The sequence below is a fragment of the Sus scrofa genome, chromosome 18 (assembly GCF_000003025.6).
Source record: "Sus scrofa isolate TJ Tabasco breed Duroc chromosome 18, Sscrofa11.1, whole genome shotgun sequence".
NCBI classification, from domain to species: Eukaryota; Metazoa; Chordata; class Mammalia; order Artiodactyla; family Suidae; genus Sus; species Sus scrofa.
In genome coordinates, this window is record NC_010460.4 from 39,510,496 (window position 1) to 39,532,350 (window position 21,855).

At 43.6% G+C, this 21,855-nt stretch overlaps 1 protein-coding gene across 6 annotated transcripts in view; it reads right to left on the minus strand.

Moving 5' to 3' along the window:
• Positions 1-21,855, minus strand: part of BMPER (BMP binding endothelial regulator) — a 246,181-nt gene that overhangs the window by 92,666 nt on the left and 131,660 nt on the right. For all 6 annotated transcript variants that reach the window (XM_013990842.2, XM_013990843.2, XM_013990844.2 and 3 more), the window contains 5 exons: positions 20,061-20,160; positions 13,760-13,869; positions 10,199-10,339; positions 7,483-7,587; positions 3,675-3,720 (listed from right to left, as the gene is read on the minus strand). In XM_013990842.2, the coding sequence (XP_013846296.1) occupies positions 3,675-3,720; positions 7,483-7,587; positions 10,199-10,339; positions 13,760-13,869; positions 20,061-20,160 (502 nt within the window). The remainder of the gene's footprint in view (positions 1-3,674; positions 3,721-7,482; positions 7,588-10,198; positions 10,340-13,759; positions 13,870-20,060; positions 20,161-21,855) is intronic.

The following is a 21,855-nucleotide window of genomic DNA, read 5'->3' on the forward strand; positions in this document are numbered from 1 at the left end:
TAAGATAATCATTGGCCTTTCAGACCAACCCTACAAAGACTACTGTACTATATATACAGGATACAACTATTTTGTGCCTCAATTATTGCTTATTACCAACAAAATTACAAATTGCTGTTATCACTGACGGTTGCAAAGAGAAACCTCGAAAAATGTTCTACATATTTGCTTCAAATTTTCTCTTCCCTGTTCCTTTCAGAGGCCTGAGAAAGCCCCAAACACTACCAAGATGGACTAAGCCAGTCAATAAAGCAGGAATTCTGTGGAATTTGAGAAACAGACAATGCAATGTCACTGTTGTAAGTAATGCAGTACTCATTTAATTAGGCACATAAGCAAAGAAAGTTTTAGATTTGAAGCTATGTAACCAATCCAATCTGTGTATGTACGTATGCATATATAGACGTATATACGTATGTATGTGAATATATGTGACATATGTATCTGATTATTTATTCCTACCTCCTTCCCAAACAGGACTGGAAAGTAGCTTACAAGCATACATACTAAATAATCCAAAACCCGTAAGGGCAGTAGACATATTGGATGAAGTCAGGAGAAAGTTTATTATACAAAAACCACGTGCTGTTAGAGATGGGATACAAATTTATTTCTAGCTTCCTAGAAACTAAAGCAAAGATGGTGCCTTTAATCAACAGAGATATAATTATGCCTTTATAATTTTTCTGTAGGTCTAGGCAATGAAAATACAGAAACACATTCCATTAAATCCAAAGGCTTCTGGTCTGTTATTTTTTACATCAGCAAAAGGTCGGCCTCACTTTACCCTCCTACTTCATCTAATTACTAGATTGAAGGTCAAGTTACTGTTACCAGTACCACAGGTGCTTATTTCTGGATTCACCTAGCTGTTACCCCTGTTTAGAGTAGCAATGGTTCTCAATCTGGGTGATGTGCTCCCCAGGAGACATCTGGAAATGTCTGGAGATATTGTTGGGTTGCCACTGGCAACTAGTTTGTACAGGCAAGAGATACTGCTAAACATCATGCAATGCACAGGACTGCCCCAACGAAGAATTACCTGGCCAAACTATCGATAATACTGAGGTTGAAAACTCTGTAGTAACTAATGGGGTATGTATATCCATGTGTGATGTTGTTTCAATGAGGCAGAAATCGTTCATGCTTCTGGTTTTAGAAAATAAGAGCCTTAGTTTGCACTTCAACCTTCATGTGTCTGCTTTAGAAACTCATATATCAGAAGAGGTTTCATAATTGACAAAGGAGGAAAAAAATGAGCTCAAGGGTTTGTTCTGGATCCTGGATAGAATGACAGAGGAATTTCAAAATAGGAGGTCTTTAGGCCACGGCTAAAGGACAGCAGATTTAGTCTACCTGAATGTGCTCTGAAGATCTGGGCACTGCTTTAAAAAATGGAAATCATCCCATCTCATAACTCAATCTGAACAAATAAACCTCTCCAAATAGAATGTGTTTTATAGCACTGATGGAAGAACCGCTGGACAGCAATAGAGAGCAAACAGATGGAAAGAACACCAAAGGAAATTGAGAAATCGCCATCTGATGATATCATTTCGATTTGGACCAAAAACCACATGCCTGGGCTCTTCCCACACTGACCTGCTGGACGCAGGTGCACAGAGCGCAATCTCCCTGGTGTCCTGCCAGCTGGGTGGCTTCTCCCTTGCCACTTGCCTCTCTCAGTGACATAGTCATGGGCTCATCCACATGTATATTTATATTTACACTACAATGCACAGTATACGTACAGTAAATATTCAATGACCAGTTAAAGACTAGATTTGTTTTTGTCATTCCCTTCTTCTTTTTTTTCCTTTTTTCTTTTCTATAAGCCACCAGTATTCCATATATTGAAAGGCTAGCCCATGGTGGATAAACTAATTATGAAATGCAGCTCTCTTTTGAACGATCTCAATAATCACCTCCCCCCTTTTTTTCTTGGCCATGCTCGAGGCATGCAAGTGCCAGGGCAGGGATCAAACCCTAGCCACAGCAGCGACAACACTGTATCCTTAACCACTAGGTCACCAGGGAACTCCAATAATCACCCTTCTTGATGCTTGTAACATAAAGGCAAATAATTCAGGATTTAGACTGTTTCTGTACAAGACTGGCCATATGTTTTCATTAAGTTGATCAGCAAAGATCCCACCTGAAAGCAGAGGGATGGACAGTAACCCTTCTGAGCTCATGCACATGGAAAGGGTTAGCTAGAAAATCTGAGGAGTTCAGTGGAAGTCTGTCTGCTTCAACTAGGAGCTACTTTCTAGAGAAATGCAAACATCTTCATCAACATGGATACAGAGGAAAACTTCATCAATTTCGACGCAACTATGCTCATCCAAGAAGGAATTAAGCTGGGAGCAGCCTCCAAACCATCCATAAACAAACTTCCTCAGAGAGTCTCTGGGAAGATGATTAAATGTAATAGCTTATACACATGTTTTAAAACCAACGAGTGTGTTAATCATAGCTAATTCTTCTTCCTGCATAATTTTCCCAAGTAAAAACGAAGTTTTACTTGGTTGGACTGCTTTGAGTTATTTTATGAAATTCATTATCTTTAAAGAAAAAATTTTATTAAGTCTTTAATTTTCATGAATTCAGCCAGCACTTTTCACAGTGAATAGTATATAAGTGTTTAATGCCTCTGGGTCTCAAAAATAGAATATGTGTGTATATGTACAGTAATATATGTACATAAGGTAATATATATAAAGAACCTATGTATCCATTGTCCAAAAAGAAGAACCAGGATAACGCTTTACAATATAGACTCTGATTTTAGACACATGAAATAAACAACTTGTTCCCATGTGAAAGCTGCTTTCAACTGTCATCAAAGCCCACTTCTCTAAGCCTGAAGGGCTCATAAAATACCTTCTAATAGATTCCATGGCTTGGTTAATCCTGTTTATCATACTTTGGAACTAATTTGACAGTGACATTATGAATAAGCCTTCTTCAATGAAACACTTCGGAAAACTACCTCAAAACCCCAAGAATGTGAGGAGGACTGAAACGGTGATTTGCTAAGAGATCTGGGCATGACATTAAGTCTGTTGCTATGTTTCTGTGTGATGGGTAGTACAGGCCCAGATGGCTTTCAGAACAGGCCATGTTGGGGAGAACTTTCGGGAACTCAGTTAAAAATAAAAGGATGGTCAAACCACTGCCAGCCTAACGGCCTCGTTTCTCTTTACCAACAGCGACGCGGGACGTGCCCAGGTGAAATGGTGAACAAGGACAGGTGTGGGAGGACAAAGTGCAGCTGTTTGGCTTCATAATGAGAGGAGGAAAATCTCTCCTAGCTTATATATCATCTTTGGTTTTACTGGACATCCTTGCGTTGGCCACTATGACTGCAAATGCTATTAGCTGTTAAAATGTTTATCATCGAGTTATCTGGTCCTTCCTAAAACCTCATCGGATCATTTATCTTCTAAATTTCTCAAGAGCAACAAATCCTGATGGAAACCTCACCACTTGCCTCAATTGCGCTTCTGCGCGAGGATGACCACTGACTTAAATTGTCTGGAGGGAGGTGAGATGATCCCATCTTACATCTACAGGAATAAAACAGGCTGAAAACCAACACCACCCTTTTTCTGGTTGCACTACAAAAGGCAAAACAAGTTATTAAGAGCACATTGTCAATGGAGTAAACTTACTTTCCGTGCAAATAGGACAGCATCCTTTCCGGTTGAGAATTTTGCCCTAATCAAAAGAAAAACAAAGAAGAATTTAGTGTTAAGAAACAGGGTCTGCTGAGGACAGAACTCTTTTTTTAAAAAATCTAGTATCAGATAAACCAATGAAATCAGTCCAAGCTGTATTTGAACTCACTGCCCAGATGGTGATGATGGTGATGAAAATGAAGTTTCAAGTATCAGGTTCCACGGCCAGACAGAGTCATTGAGAAAGCCTTCCTGTTTTTATCCTCTGAGAAATATAATCTCTAAAGGGCTCGTTGGTGTGACTTTTCTCACATGGAGGGAAATGGCCTGGATTCCACCTTTGCCCTGGTACCCAAATCCAGCCCTCTAGAGACCAAGTGCACACACACAGAAATGGGAATTGGCTGTCAACCTACCAATCCGTGCCATGCCTTGGTTCTGTCTTTGCTTACTGGAGGGTACCCCCAAATAAGTGGAAACCCAAGCTTGGGTCTATGCATATGAACAATCTTTGTGCTACAGATGCAACTCAGTCCAATTTCTTCTTTCAGACAGCAGTGTGTTATCCCGGTGAAGTCACTATTATGCAGTCAAAGCCAATGAAGCTGAGGGTTTTGAAATGCTAAGTAATTTTCCATTACCTTTCTGGAAATACAGTGTAATCTCCTATATGGCATTTCTTCCAACTGTTTTCTAATGCTTAACATTTAAAGGAAGAAGCATGTGGTCAAGACCCTACCAGAGAGTGACACTGTCTTATCTCTGACTCAACGGACTCTCAAGGAAACAAACGTGGACGAAGAGCACGTGCTACGCAACAAACATCCTACTACTTATTTTCCTTAAGTTACCCAACACCAGGTGAGTTGGAAGGACTTAATAAATTAATATGAAGAGCATCGTAGGATTTAATTCATATTATGTTATTATAATCCTTGTTATGAAGATGCACAAGAACTTTACGAGCTGAGCGTTTTCCTTCCTATAGATGAAGAAACTGACCTCATGTCACACAAGAGTGGTAGAACCCCAGATCAAATTTAATTTTGAATGACCTGATAGGCCAGCCTGTTTCTACTCCAGATTTTTATCCTCTCTCATCTTTTATCATTAAGAGAATTTAATATTTACTGTATATCTGCTATACACTAGAATAATGTTGTTACTTTCTTCACACTTGATCTCTTTCATGCTTCACAACAACCTTCTAATTACTGTTGCTCCTTTTTCCGCTTCATAGGGAACTAAGGAAACAAAGACCAAAGAGAGGGGACCCACGGCCTGTGTCAAAGCCACATGTGTGTTCACTACCTGTCAATTGCATCCAGGATAGATTTAGGTACTCAAAGGTACTCAAAAAAAAAAAAATCATACTAACCAAAAAAAAAAAAAAAAAAGCTAGTTAATAACTGAAGAATTAGAACTGAGTCAGATTCATTTTTGCATCAGCTAAGCCTAAAATGGTACATTAAAGGCTATGATGAGTTTGAGACTTCAAAGTCCGTCCTACGTAGCCTTCCCCTGGTTGGGGCATCATGACATTTTCATTATCAAGAGCTCTGTCACTTGCTTCTTTTTGGCACAGAGATCTCCTTTGGCTTCTCATGACTGACAGCAGTTGAGGACAAAGCCAGAGGAGGCTGGCTCAGGCTCATGGAATGACGGCCCCAGGGTGTAACATCAGGTGCTCTATCCAAATGGAGCAGAGCTGTTTAAACCAAGGCCCCAGCAAAGGGGGCCTGTATGATCCCCAAACATCTGCACCTCGACAGAAACGGCCATCTTCCTTCTTCAGAAAGAGAGAGTGAGGCTGGTAATGTCACTAAATTAGGTAGGGACTAAATCAAGCACAAGCTATGAAGTCCCTGGTCCTGAGTAACATGTCACTTGCTGTGGAACTGTGGACATGCTGTAGCCTCGTAAGTTAGAAGGGTCTTGTAACAGCACCCACCCCAGAGGGGTGGTCTCAGCATCAAATGAGGTTGGTCCTGTGGCTGAGGAGAAAGTCTCAATACATACTAATAATGACGAGATAACAGTGTCAAAAGAACCCTGACCCTAAAGGAACCCTCAGTCCTTCTCACAAAAGGCACTCCTTTGTCTCTGGGGGATTATCAGGGGTGGGGCATCCCACCAGAAGGTCCTTCTTCAGCAAGGCAGGTATGCTTCTAGAAAGAGAATGGGTAGCAGTCAGGAAAGGCAGAGCAGGAATACAGTCTGCTTCTTCCGAAACAATGTTCCTTTTAATTTCCCCAGGCAATGCACGGGAGGCGAAGTAAGTGCTTAACAGGATTTCCACGCTGCAACCAAGTTATCTTCCAAAGTGCTGGTGCTGGCCCCTGAGGACAGAAAGTGTGAACTGGAGGAAAGGTTGGAAAAATGCCTAGAAACAGCAAGGTGGCCCCGGAGGCAGGAGGTGGGCACTGACTGACAGGCTCTGACAAGGGGAGGGGTGGAAGGCTGTGCCCAGAGGGACGGATGCTCCGGCCCAAATACGGTCGGTCGACAAAGAGGAGCTGCTAATGAGATGCTGCTGAAAGAAAGAGCGTTGACCTCCCCACAGCAAGAGGACAAGGAAAACCATCACCCCCGACGCAAGTGGCTGGACTCAAGCAAAGCTGGAAACTCCAGCCCGGCCTGCAGAGGCTGCTTACCCGAGCCACCAGGTTGGCAGAGGGCTCTGTTTTTGTCTTGCAGAATAAGGAAGCCCATTATTACCAACATGTGCTGCAAGAGTTCATTAGCAGCGAGGGTTCCCCGAGGACGGGCAGAAATGATGTGATCCCATTTTTCCCAATGAATATTTATAAGCAGACCATGTTCAAGTCTCCTTATTGTATCTTGGTTTTTTTTTTTTTTTTTCTCTTTTATGGGAGGTTTTCAGTTTTATGTCTGAGGCTTTTTAAAGCAAGACTAATTAGGGTTTTTTTTTTCTTTTTTTCTCTCCCCCCTTTATTCAGTTGTGCAATAGCAACAGCTGTTGTTTTTTTGTGCCTCATTTGGCACTCAAGTAAAAACAGCAACTTTTTGTTTATAATAATAACAGATGTGAATAAAATTAAAAGCTGTCTATAACCGAGAAGGGAAGACATGTCCTGAATACATGGATGCATTTTTTTTCATTCACTGGAAAGTATTGAATAGGCTTGACATTTTCCCAAAATGCATAAAACCTTGAAAGGTTTCAAGTTGCTGAGGTGAATTCAATGAATCTCACGCTTTGGAAGATAATGGTTGCTTTATTCAGCGTGCTGGAACTGTGGCTTTCTGAAAAGAGCTATTTCCATAAGGACGCTCTTTCATTTGGGACTACAACACTGGCCAGGGTTAGAGAAGGGGTGGGAGGGTGCTGCGTGGCAGGTGAAACTCTTGGGGAATTTATTACTAAACAACACATATTCCTTTGGATGGCTAAGGGAAGAAAACTCTGACGTAAGAGAGAGAGAGAAAGGAGGAAAATGCAAAAGATGGTTCTGAAGCTCAACAGAAAGCCCAGCAAAAGAAATAGTGGGAGCAGATCAAACAGGGGTTGGAGACGTTAAAAAAAAGAGCTGGGAGAGGTCAGTGAGAAACAGGAGACTGAGGACCAGAGGTGGGTGAGAGCTACTGTCACCCCCGGCTAGAATCTGGGGGGGAACCCAGAGAAGAAGGAGGCAGCTTTGCAAGGGGCATGTGGCTTTCTGAGAACCTGGACATTTTGGAGGATCTGGACTCTGGGTTCAGAAGATGGCAGGTCGCCAGGCCACACACAGGATGGTTCTCAAGATGCTCAGGTCAAGAGGAAGCCAACCTGCAGACCTACCTGAGGGCAGCTGCTGATGGGAACGCACTGCTTCTTGCGACACTCTGTCTGGCCTTTCACACAAGCACAGATGGTGCAGTTGATAGAGGACCACATCTCCCCATCCTACAGGAGAGAGCACAGCATTCTGCCATCAGCTGGGGGCTGACAGGAGCTAATCCAGCAGACTGGGGTTCGTCTGTCAAGGAAAGCGTTTCTTACCCTGAGTGATGGATGCCGTCACTAGACTAAGGTACTCTGAGGTGTTTATCTCACCTAACTGATTTGACAGAAAGATGAGATTTGAGGGTGTGTGTGTGTGTGTGTGCGCACGCGCATCCTATCCCTTCGCCCCCCTCCCCCCCCGGGGGGGGGGAAATAGCAAAAGAATTCTTGTGTGTCTAACCACGTCATATTTGCATTGTTTACTTAGTTTCACCCTGGGAGACAAACAAGAGTTTTCATACATGATGCAACAACGAGGGTCTAATTGTCCCTTTTGACAGGACTGAAATGTTTGAGCTATTCCAGGCACCAGCAGTTAATTGAGATGTCCGGAGGTGGTTAGTTTATTTCCAGATGTGACATGGTTCTGGCCCACATGGGGCACGAACACGCAAAGGACAGAGGCTAATTCATATGACTCCCAATGCCAGGCGGACACCTGATCAGCAAGCCATCTGAAAATGGGGAGCCCAAACAGGAAACTCCAAGAGCAAATGCCAAATGCCCAGCTGCAGAAACCGTGTACCTCCGGAGAACATGCAAGAATGTGCATCCTTGTTCGTGAGGAAAGAGAATTCAGACAACAGAGTTAGGCCTGAAAACAAAACAAGGATTCCTTTCTGGGCTTATGGATCTGAGCGGCAAATGTTATTAAAAACAGAAAAACCAGCTCAGATCTTTGATGTTGACTCTTCTTCCTTCTGCTGCTCATTTTCTGGAAGGTATTTTAAAGACTATCTACTCTCTAGTGCCTTTTATTTCTCTGACTGTATTTGTCTTTATTAAAGTGGCTCCGGAGTTCCTATTGTGACGCAGCAGAAACGAACCCAACTAGTATCCATGAGGACGCAGGGTCAGCCCCTGGCCTCGCTCAGTGACTTAAGGATCCAGCGTTGCCATGAGCTGTGGTGTAGTCGCAGAGGAGGCTGGGATCCCACATTGCTGTGGCTGTGGTATAGGCCAGCAGCTACCGCTCCAATTAGACCCCTAGCCCGGGAACTTCCATATACCTCAGGTGTGGCCCTAAAAAAGCAAAATAATAATAATGATAATAATAATAATAATAATAATAAAAGGCATCCGACTATTGCAAATTCTCTGAGTGCACATGGCTAGGACTCTTGGAGTTTCCAGGATGACCCTCCGTAAATTACTTCACTTAAATTAAGGAACTTTTTTGCAAGGAGCCTAGAAACTCCTCTGCTCACAACATGATCAGAAGGGTGAATCCACTGCTTCTGCCAACTCTGGAGACAGAGGATGACTTTGTGTACAGAAGACCCGTGGGTGGCAATGAAAGCCTGCTGTAAATGCAACACACATGACCCCCTTCCTTTCAGCGTGACACACCAGGTCTTCTTATGGACCTGCTAAAGGAAGTCTGGCTGAGAAGCCTGCACATCTGACTTGATTCTGAGGGTTTCCATTCTCACGGGTATCGTCAGTTACAGAGAGACTCTCTCCATCCCCAGGGAAAGCAGACGAGGTGGGCAGCACCTTGGATAAAGCCAATACTTTTCATCCTGACTTTAAATGGTCACTGCATACAGCAGAAATTGACACAACATTGTAAATCAACTATACTTCAATGAAATAAATTTAAAAAATTAAAAAGCAAAAAAGAATAATGATAAAATAAATGGTCACTGCACAACTTTCCATCTGGGCTGTTATAAAACAACGTCGGAGTTCCCGCCGTGGAGCGGTGGAAACAAATCTGACTAGTATCCATGAGGACGCAGGTTCGATTCTTGGCCTTGCTCAGTGGATTAGGGATCAGGGTTGCCATGAGCTGTGGTGTAGGTCACAGACGTGGCTCGGATCTGGCATGGCTGTGACTGTGGCGTAGGCCAGCGCCTATAGCTCCAATTTGACCCCTAGCCTGGGAACCTCCATACGCCGAGGGTCTAAAAAGACAAAAAAAAAGAAGAAAAAGAAAAAGAAAACAATGTAGAACACACCAGAAGTGGGCAGCCGACGGCCCCGCCAGCTTGGATGGGGCAGGGCTCTCTCACGTTTGCTCTTGCTCAGACCCCATGAACGCCCTCCCCAGAACATCTTTCAAAAGAGAAAAAAAAAATCTCTCTTTGAAAAAGTAGCTTAGTGGGAAAATTCCAAAAAAATCAGGGACTTGGCAAGGAGCACCCAGCCTCTCCAACCACTGGAGATGCCCCGGGCATTCGGGCGCCCACAGCTGCACCTTCCAGGGCGTGTCCTTAGCTTGACCCCAGACACTGGCCACCACATTTGGAAAAGGCAATCATGTTTTACAGGTTTCAAATATTTTATAAAGCAAAAGTAAAGCTAAGGAAAAACAGATTTTCAAACCGCTGCTTCTGTGCCCCATGTTTCGTTGATTCTAGATATAGAGGTATATATGATGTAATATAAATAAGCATATGTATATGCACACAAAATATGGAATCCTGCAAAAAAGTGCATTTTGTCAGGAGCTTTTCACAATTCATACAATACTGTACCATAGTTCCCATGAGCTTGGCTCGTGACGTACCCGGAAAATCTTGTTTCCAAACTTGCACATCTTGATGTCTTCTGAGGGCACTCGCAGGAGGCACTCTTCACAACAGGCCCCCTCGCCTCTGTCGCAGCCACCAGGCTGGGAGCACTTCTTCTTACACACCACAGTAGAGTCCTGAGGGCCCAAAGGGAAACTAGAAATCAAAAACCATGTCCACGTCTGCCAACCATCCCGCCCGGCCTTCCCGTAACAACCCACGGAGAACTGCTTGAAAACATTTCTGGAAGATTCCTTATTTTAATTCGTTGTCATAAATCTTTCATTCAAAATGCATTTCAGGAGTTCCCGTTGTGGTGCAGTGGAAATGAATCCGACTAGGAACCATGAGGTTGTGGGTTCGGTCCCTGCCCTTGCTCAGTGGGTTAACGATCCGGCGTTGCCGTGAGCTGTAGTGTAGGCTGCAGATGTGGCTCAGATCTGGCGCTGATGTGGCTGTGGTGTAGGCCAGCAGCTGCAGCTCCGATTGGACCCCTAGCCTGGGAACCTCCATATGCTGTGGGTGTGGCCCTAAAAAAAAGACAAAAGACAAAAAAAAAAAAATGCATTTCAGTGAATGTGTGGCAAGAAGGCCCAGCTCACTCTGGGCCATCAGCTCCCTCTTTCTTCCTGCCCTTTGCCTCTTTCACAGCCTTCATTAGCAGCGCTTCCTCTGGCCTCCTCCACGGCTTTATGACACCTTCCAGGAGTTCAACGTAAAGACAGTATGGCTTTGATCAAAGCCTAAACATTCATAGCTACCGGTCCTCCTCAGTGGGTTCTGCGTTTGCAAAGGAACTGAATGGGCAACTCCAAAGCTGAGCCTGGGTTCTAGGACTCTTCCATAAACTGTGTGACCTTAAATGACGCCACTTAAACACGAAGTGACAAGTTTATATCTATCACGTAAAGGCGTGTGGCCTGATTTCTAAAGAAGGGGCCTTCTGTGAACAAAATAGGCAAGTAAATCGCGCCTACAGATTCCTTCAACGCATTAAAGAAAAGTTCTGAGCAGCTTAAGAAAAGTACACTTTTCCAGGTCCCCAGCCAACATGCTGCAGTTTCACCTGGCGTAGACTGTCAGGAGGAATGACTGTAAGAGCAAACCATTTACATAGCCTAGCAGGAGACAGGAGGGAGGAAAGAAGGGTCCCAGGGGAGGTTGGCAAAGTCCTCAAAGTATCGAGTTAGTGCGAGACCAGCGGCAGGGAAATGAGAGCCCAAACCCCTTCAACACATAGACTCTATTAGGAAGCTGTCAGGGAGACTCACGTCTGAGCAGCACATACAAATATAGGTTGTGCACATTGACTGATGGAACTTCTATAGCGTCTGCATCAGTTCTATGACCTCAAGAGGTAATTCTGGTACCATCTACTATACTCCCACTAACTTATCCATCTAAGAGTAGTATGACAATGAAATAATCCTTCCCCCAAAAGGCATGGGTTATTCTTTATCTCTGAGGTTCTAACCACATCACACAGTGAACAAGACCAGAGTAGAATGCCAGCTCATTTATTAAGTGTGTTATCTTGGCAAATCCATCTCCCTGAGCCTTGGATTCCTCATCTTCAAAATGGGGGTGACAATACCTACCTCTCAGGTTTTTTGTGCAGTTCAAATGAAATATATAAAGTACATGACACAGTGCCTGGCACATAGAAACTATTATAAGTCAACTTATAAACTGGAAAAAAAAAGTCCTTAGTCAAATCTCATGTCTTCATTTCTAGTTTGAAAAACAAAGGCACTCACTAGCTCTCCAGCAATGCACACGTCATGACAGGCTTTCCAACTTTCATTAACTACACATGCACAGTACCCATTAGATCATGCACCTGGCACTGGATCAAGCCGTGAAAACTCAGAGATGGATAGATGTGTCTCTGTCTTCAGAGAACCATCTGAACAAAGTCTGCAGTATAATGTGGTAAACGGAACTGGTGAAGGGGTAGGAATAGCAGAGAAGATGGAACAATGGCCTATTTCGGTAGGTCAGGAAAGCCTCACTGGTGGAGGTGGCACCTGTTGTGGGTGAAGAGGAGTTTGCCAATCAAATTTAAAAATGAGGACACTGCAGCCAGAGGAATAATCAAATCTGAAGACACGAGACCTGAAACTGTACTGTGTTCAGAGGACTATGAAACCATTTCCTGCACCTGCCATGGTATTGAATGGGGATGCTGGAGAGGGAAGCTCTACACAGATAAAGAACAACACCGATCATCCCAAATGATTGTAGCATGATTCTTCCAGCCTCTAATTTCCCAAAAATGATCACGAACTCATGTCCTGATAAAAAACAACCTTTTGAAGGAACAGTATTAATGATACTTCTTTTGAGTACTGGGACATATTGCCTAATCATCTCTCAAAGAATCTCCTAAAGAATGAGACCCAAAACATTGCGCGCGTAACTAATTTCCATTTCTGGGATGCCTGGTCTTCCTGCAATCAAGAGAAAAGGGAATTTGATGTGTTTCATCAAAGGCTCAGGATCCCCAGAGGAAGCACTGACCTGTGAAATTCCTGGAGAGGAAGAGAAGCCCGGGAACTGAGGCCAAGGCAAACAGAAGGAGTGGCTATATGTTTAGCATAGGATAATATAAACCACGGAAGAGAGGAGGGAGCCTTGGGAAAGTATTCTTGGGCTGCGGAATTACTGGCTGCTCAGTGCCAGGGAACAGACAGTTCGGCCCTCGTGCAGCCACCTCCCTGAAGCGGGGGTGCTACTTAGCAAAGCATGCCTCAAGTAATCAGGAACTTCTGAACTCTAATCCCAGCTACTGACTCACAGCCGACATTGAGAATAGCTCCTCTTTCCCTCTCTAATCCTCGGGCTATTAAAAACAAAACAACAACCATCACCACCAAAATGTATTATTCTAAACTCCGTGTCACACAGATGTTTGGGTTAACTTGCTAATGAAGGATCCTAAAGCCCTCCAGATAAATGAGTCTCCTCTCGGTTTCAGAAAGGAATCACCACATAAGCACAGTCTAGGAATGTGTGGTGTGTGTCCCTTTAAATTTCTGGAGCAGTGGAATTCTTTCTTTACCAGTCACTAAACTTCTGGTTGAGAAAAGTGCACAGTGACTCAAGTAAGAAATGGTACAAGGAAAAACACAAACACTCTCTTCCCAAACGGGTTTATTTTTGTGATAAACACTGAATTCATGTCTTTCTTTTCTCTTGAATGCGATTAAAGCCATTTTTTATTGTCTGCGGTGTCAGAGAATTCCTCTTGAATAATCAGAGCCAGAGAACACTGCCACATGCAACTGTCTGATTTTAGAAAGCCTCTTAGGAAGGACAGTGCCTCAGAGTCTACTCTCACCACCAGAATCTATTGGTCCTGGAAAGATGACAATGGGTTGTAACTGGGGTCCTGTTTGAACTTTCTTGTGACCTCGAAGTATGATGTTACTCCTAAAGTGGTGTCAATAATATACCTCCTTCTCCTAAATAACACATTATCATGTTTGGACAGAATGTTAATGCTAAAAACCAAAATGCTGGTGGTGTTGGACACCAGCCCCTTGGAACCACCTTACCCTGCAGGTACATGCGGTGCAGTTATCATAGAGAAAAGAGGATCCGTTGTCGTAGACATCACTGCGAAAGAGGCAGCTTCCAAACGGGAGGTCAAACACTTTCCTCTGACCTGGAGGGAAGCAACAGCATAGAGTTAGCGAGACAGAAGCCAGGGATGTCCCACTTCATCATCAGCAGTTACAACACAGGACCGTTAAACATGCTCACAAGACCAGGCACATCTGGTACCCCCAAAACAGAGCCTTGGGTCAGATACTCCCAGGGGATCCCCAGAAGTCATGACTTGAGAGCATGTGTGCTAAAATGACTTTAATTTTGCAATGAATCCAGTAAATTCAACAAATCTGTATGATGGGTTCATCGTAGTGGACCAGGATGCCTAGAGCATCCTGTCCTGATGGAGCTCAGTCTCCTGAGGAAACAAACCCACCAAAGATGATTTCAACATAGTACGGTCAGTTCTAGAGGGAAGCCAACCTGGGAAGTGTGGGGATAAGGTGAACAGAGACTTCTTGGAGGATGTGATGCCTGAGCTGTATCCTAAGGAATAAGCAAAATTATCCAGAAAAGTGGGTGTCATTGGGGAGAGACAGGAGGAGTCAAGATATTCCAAGAAGGACTAGGATGAGCAAAAAGAACTAATGAGATAGCATCTCAGTTGAAGAAATTATAAGCCCTTTGGCATAAAGGGTGAAGCTAACTCAAAAGCACAGAGAGGCAGGATCCAGCTCCATATGCCAGGGGTCCAAACTTTCACCGGCATCACACCTCTGTGGAATTAGCCTGCTTTTCCCTGATGTGAGGACTTGATGGGCGATTCAAAGAGCCAAACAAACAACCTCAATCAAGAGTACAATCCAACTTCCTCCTTTCTTTCAGGATTTGAGGTTCTACTCCCTGGAGCACATAAAAACATCCCTGAAATATTATTTCAATTAAGGACTAAGTTGAGAAGCCATAGATTAATAATCACTCATCAGATTTACATCCATACTCTTCCTGTAAAAAGATGAAAAGCAATCTCTGTTTATTAGAAGGCCCAATGAAATGCTGAAATTCCTATAAACACATCTTAAATGCTCCTCTCAGAATTACAATTGTTGGGATTACTTTTAGCAGGTGTCAAAAAAAAAAATGTTATCTTCTCATTACCATCAACCTCCAGCTTGGGAAACAGCATAGATGTAGAATTAAACCATTAGTTTCATTCTCACACCAAGAAGCCAACTTGCCTAAAAAGATGGCAGTGAGTTAAAATTTGGACTTGGCATATGGACTCCCTGGTGACCTCGAACTTGATTTATTTAGGCCTCACTTAGTTCACTCGTCAAATGGCATTGATTATGCCTCCTCCTGATAACACATTACCGTTTCTAACTACAATGTTGATACTGAAATATACGATCAAACACTCTTTCATCGTTAGACAGAATTTAGCATCATGACTGTATTTTTACCCAGCAAGTAGCAATATTCTAACTAAAACAAGTATTCCTTTTTTTTTTTTTTGTCTTTTTAGGGCCGTACCCATGGCATATGGAGGTTCCCAGGCTAGGGGTCCACTTGGAGCTATAACTGCTGGTCTACGCCACAGCCATAGCAATGCCAGATCCGAGCCATGTCTGTGACCTACACCACAGCTCATGGCAACAACAGATCTTTAACCCACTGAGTGAGGCCAGGGATTGAACCTGCGTCCTTATGGATACTACTCAGATTCGTTACTGCTGACCCATGACAGGAACTCCAAAAAACAAGTATTCTTGGGTGTATACCCAGGTCCTGAGTCTCTTGAAATTTGTAAGAACTTAGACTAAATTAGAGGATTACCTGCAAAATACAAAATTCATCCTTTCTCTGGTTTTCCCTCTAGGGAGCCCTAGGGTTACCCTGAAGCATCAGAACGCTGTGTGCAAGCCACCCAGCACATCAGAATCACCTCTGTGATAACATACCTTGGTATTAAGACATTCTAGTATAATAAACACCCCTTAGCAGATATTTTTAATTTACTACAAAAATGAGGGTGACATTATTTTTCACTGCTTTAAACACTGTCCTCTATATCATTCCATCAGAGATCTATTTCTGTCCTTTAAGAATTAAAACTCTGCAGAGTTCCCATTGTGGCGCAGTGGTTAACAAATCTGACTAGGATACATGAGGTTGCGGTTCGATCCCTGGCCTTGCTCAATGGGTTAAGGATCGGCATTGCTGTGAACTGTGGTGTAGGTTGCAGACGCGGCTCGGATCCAGCGTTGCTGTGGCTCTGGTGCAGGCCAGTGACTACAGCTCTGATTCGACCCCTAGCCTGGGAACTTCCATATGCCTCGGGAGCGGCCCAAGAAACGGTTAAAAAAAAAAAAAAAAAAAAAAAAAAACTGCTTCAATTGAGGCTTTTTTCAAATTATGATGACCCGGTTTGCCTTTGTTCTTTTATCTACATGTGCTTCATGTATTTTTTTTTTTTTTTCTCTTCTTACAGCTGCACCTATGGCAAATGGAAGTTCCTGGGCTAGAGGTCGAATCAGAGCTTCAGGCACAGCCATGGCAACACTGGATCAAAGCCACATCTGCAACCCACACCACAGTTTGAGGAAACATGAGATCCTTCACCCACTGAGGGTGGCCAGGGATCGAACCCACATCCTCACGGAGGTAAGTCAGGTCCTTAATCTGCTGAGCCACAATGAGCACTCCCTGTTTCATGTATTTTTTAAGTAGCCTTAAATCTTCTCTGGAAAATGGCAGGATATAAACAGATATATAGATGTAATCAAGCTTCCTCCTCCACCAATGAAAACAGATCTTCTGCATGGCCGAACTCCACCTTGCCTCCTCAGAGGCCCTTTCACTTCCTAGAGCGAACAGCCTCTTGCTGTGTTCCCATAGCTTGTTGCTTTTACTATAATGACAGGATTCAACACTGTGGCATGGATGGAAGGCTAGATGGTTGGACTGGTGAAGTGATATATCAGTAGACTGCTGAACGAAAGGCCTCTTCAATGAGGTTACACTTGGAACAAATGTGACCAATGGCTTGAATTATCCCTCTAGAAAATGTAAATTTTATTTAAAAATACAACAACAACAACAACAAAAAAAAAGACAAAAGACCAAAAAAAAAAAAAAAAATACAGAGCCTAGTACTCATTAAGCACCCCAATAAGTGACAGATAATAAGAACTGTCATTATTAATGACGGTACAATTCAAATACGACCCTGGGCTGTGTCACCGTAAGAAGTGCACTGGGTGCCCTGTGTACACAACCTCTGATGAGGCTGTCACTGAGAATGAGAAAAGAGAGGAAAAGAAGAAAAAAGTTGCAATACAAAAGGCAGAGGTATGTCGTGTGAATGAATCCCCATCAAGGGAACAGCTGAACAGCAAATCAGTGTCTAATAAGCCAAAAACCTAATTAGTCGAAGTAAGCATGCAGTGTTTCCTTTTTCTCCCTTTCTGTCTTCTGTTGTGTGAATATGTTTCTTTTTATTCTCAAAGAACAGAAAATCTTACCTTAATCCTAAAATCATCATGGCCCCAAATAAGATAAAACATTCATGAGTGGTGCAGAGACTCCGTGTACAGCCTAATTTAAGCCATTTCCACATTATTCCGCTGGGGTTTAGCCCAACTAAAAAAGGTCTCACTTGGGAGAATTTTGATTTTCAAGTTTCCTAAGACTTGCCGTTCCTTTTGTAGTTTGTCTTATGACCACAAACGGACAGAAAAATCTGCATTCAATACAATAGCCATTGCTCATATGAGAAACCTCCAACTTGACTCAGCACATCCACGATACCAGCTTCAAAGCATTAATCAAGCCTACTGATCTTCAAGGCCAGGCCTGGAAGGACACCACCTCTGATGACTTTCCCACTTAGACGGAACAGTGCCTCCACCTGGACCCACAGCCTGATGATTTCAAGAACGGAGACTTGGCTAGTTCTATTTCAGGGGCACAAGCACACACTGCCAACCCAAGAAGCACACACATCAGTGGAAATGCCTTTACTCAGTCATGTTTCAACAATTCTTTGTTCTTATAGTACCTTTATATTTGCTTTATAAGTAGGGGTGTGTGTGTGTGTGTGTGTGTGTGTGTGTGTGTGTACATGTAGCAGGAAAGCAAACATTGTTAGATGAAGAGTTAGCAGCAGAATCCATCAGAGAGGAGAAGGCTGCCTTAGTTTACCAAGATACCTTCGTTTGCCAATTTGGTTGTAGAAAGAAAGACTTCAGGGCATGGCTGTGACAAGCTGGGAAGGAGAAAGATAAATCAACAGATCCTTCGGAATTGGGGAGAGCAAAATATGAAGGAAAAGACAGAGGATTCAAGGAAAGAGTGTGGAGTAAATGATAGGAGGCTGGAGCCCAAATAAAAGAGACAAACAGAGACGTTTTCCTAAAGGCAAAACAGCTAAGAGCTTTTAAGAACAAAGGGTGCTTGGTATTTCATTTTATGTTGTTCATTGTGCGTCTCCTTAACCTTAAAGTAATCATCCTTGCTGACTACAAACCTTCAGTGAAATCTGCTGCAAGCCTTGATGAAAGCCCCAGAGGGTGAACAGACTGGGGGAGGGGGGGTGTCCCTGAAAGGACAAAATTATGTTGACAAAGAAGGCAGGGGAGGAAGAGGAGAGGGGAAGGGGAAGAAGGGGAAGAGAGAGAGGGAGGGGGAGAGGGTGGAGAAGGAGGAATGGGGGTGGGGAGAGAGAAGGAGGATTGAAGAGGGAGGAGGAAGAGGAAGAAGAAGGGATCAAAGAGAGAGAAAAAAGCCGGAGCAGAAACAAAGCCAGTGATGATGACTAAAGAAAATATTAGGCCCCCTTGAGCATCCCTGGAGATTCTAGTAGGGATGCTATGTGTTTTATTATGTTCATATGACGGGTTAAACTACTTTTATTTGCATTTTAAAGAGTCTGACCTCAACTAGCTCAAGGACCTAAGGATCACATGGAGGAAGGAGACAGAGAGATTACAATCAAAAGCCAAAGAATCTCATGCTCTGGAACCCCTCCGTCATGCTCCTTTGAGCTGGCAGTGTGAGTGCTGCTCTCCATGGCACTAGGGAAGCTGAGCAGCAGCAGCAGGTCAAAGCGTGGACTTGGGAATCACAGAGACTCACGTTCAGGTATCAACTCCATAACTCCCTAGCTGTGCTACCTTCTAGGAATTTATGCCTTCTTCAGTACAATAAAACGAATAATGGCACCTTTGTTACACATCAGAATTCTAAACTTAGTGCCAACCTGTCACAGCCTGTATAGAGAGTGTTTTCATATGGTGCCTAGTACATAGTAGTTGCTCAATAAGAAACAGCTAATCCTCCTTTTTTATTGACTATTATTCATCATTCCCTTCTAAACTTTTCATTTGGGGCATGTGATTCTGCATGTTTTTGCCTTTAAAAGTAACACTAGGCTATATTCCTCCAAGTGTTTACTTCACATGCCTTTAAAACACATTCCTACTAATTGTCAGATACCCAATTAAAGATAGTTGCCAAATTCTGTTCTGCCCACAAAAATATAACCCAATAATCATCACATGTCCAGTTAAAGATGGTTCCCTTCAATACTGTTCTTCCCATGAAGATCCCAGGTTGTCTGGTACACCCTGTTTATAGACACAAGGGAAGACAAGAGAAGAAAGCTCTTTGGAGGCCCAGAATAGACTAACCTGTACACACCTTACAGTCATGTAATCAGAAGAAACTGTTGACTCTAAGAAGCCATGACATAGGACAACTTGAAAACCCTGTGGGACTTCAAGGCCCCTTCCAGGAGACAGAACTCAAAGCTTCTGGCCAAGACAAGAAGGACCAGACCTCATCATCGCCCCACCCATCTCATTGTAATGCCCCTTCCTCCACCTTGAGCAACATGGCCTACTCCTTCCTGCCCCCTACTAGGAGAAGTATGTGGCCCACTCTTCACCCGGTCGCTAGGATCCTTATACACTCCCAACCAACTAGCAAGTGTATTGTAAGTTCCCTCTTTCCCCAACCAATGAGCACATCAGCAGGTGTATCCTGAGACCTTTCCTCTCCCTGGGTTATAAAAACAGACATGACCATGTACTCATTGTCGGCTCTCCCTGATCATCAGGAAGTTGTCCTGCTGTGCTAGCAGCATCTCTTATCTCAATAAAACTCTTTTTTTTCACCTCACCATGTATCCAAAAATTCTTTTTCCAACCCATACGCATGGGCCACGGCAAACCTCAAGATAACAACTCTCAGCAGAAACTCCAAGAATAAATTACATTGTTCTCTGACATGAAAACAGTCACTCACCCAAACATCTGGGGCAGCACTGTCCTGGGGGAATGTGGCTAAGGTGCTGAGGACAGGAGAGGATGGGACAGACTTCTCTCAAGCACTGTGTCCTGCCTTCCTGAAGGAAAAAGAAAGAGAACAAAGCACATTTAGAAAAGTTAATGTAATATATAGTCTAGGCCCCGTAAATGGTACCCACAAGAAGACCGCCCCTAAGGAGATAGTTACAGCATCACCCCTCCCCACCTAACACCACCTTTCTTTATCTTTTTCCATCTTAGGAACAGCCAACCACCTGAGTTTGCCTATGATTTGAGGGTTTTGGTACTAAAATCAGAAAGTCTCAGGCAAACCAAGACGAGCTGCCCCCCCTTTTCCAAGCCCCATGCAAACAAAGCATCTTGGGAATTCACTGAGACGTGTTCTCCTCTTTTGGACTCCCATCCTTCTAGTCCTGTGAACAGTTTCCTCAAGGGAGGCTTCCCAGATTAAAAGCGTCCCTAGAATGGCTAGGCAGGATTCGGATTTGGTGAAGTTAGCCTATCAGCTGAAAGCAGATACACTGAAAGCCAGTGTTCAGAAGAACCATCTCACTGAAGTTGACCAGCCAACCAAACCTGTTTCTATTAACTAAGTAGAAGGTGTATGGTGATGGAGATTAGAAGGACTGGCAGACCCTCTGCAGCCTTGGAAGATATTCTAGAGCCTTCCAATTTTTCCCTGCCTCTCATTCTTGACCCTCTCTACTCCATCACCTCTGACACTCGTTCCTTCTCTCTCTCTCAGCATTCCCCCTTTCTCTGTCTATCCAGGATGGGAAGATGAGTAGACCGGCTCCCCCTTCTCTAGCCCTCAGCAGGGACGCCTGTTTTTCCAGCCTCAGCAACTTGTAACTGCATCCTCAGAAAGCTGTGGCAGAGGAAAAAAAGTGCTTTCCAGTCAATTTACATCCAGCAACTTTGCAAGGCTCATATGAAAACTATCTATGCAATGTGAACGGCTATCACATTTATGAATAAATAAGGTCGTCTTTTGTTTGTTTTAGAAAAATCAGTAAATTTGGTAGAGAGATCACTGGACCAATGGAATTTCAATGAATTGGCTTCCCCAGGATTGGAACTTGAAACCCAACTAGTCGACCCTCAAGTACCTGTTGTCTCAAGCCTGGAATTTTTATCTCGAGAGGCCTCAGGAAATGAGGAACGCACGTCTCAAAAAGTCCTGGGCCTCTCGAGGGGAAGACTCCCTCACAGCATCTCCTCACACCTTCTCCACCACTTTCTGTATTAACACAAGACATTAGCTGCCCAGATCATATTCATTCTGGTCCTAGCATAGTACTGCCGCCCGTTGTTTCTGCCTGCCCTTCCTGTTCTTGCCATTTTCATTATAATAGTTTATTTTTTGGTAGGGATGGATGAAAAGGGTAGGGCACGTTATGTCTTTTTAAATATTTATTATTTTTAAGCCACTTTAATGTTGGATTCTTCCCCAAACCAATAGAAAACATGCAAAAATACCACAAAAAGCTCTTCTGTTGTTTTTACATTATTTCCAGATCAGCAAGAATCATGAAAATTCTCCTAGGAATCCCTGGCTGTTTTCCGTGAGGTTCCTCACTCAACTCCGCATACTCCTGACGTCTGGCCTCTCGCCAGAGACGCCCAAACCTGGGACTGGGTCACACTCTGAGGTGTGCCCCGGCTCATATATAGACCACAAAAGTCAAATCTAGAGGGAGGACAAAATGCTGTCCTTGGCTCTTAATTTCAAAGAAGTTCCTCTGCAAGCAACTTCCTAAAATCGCGACGCC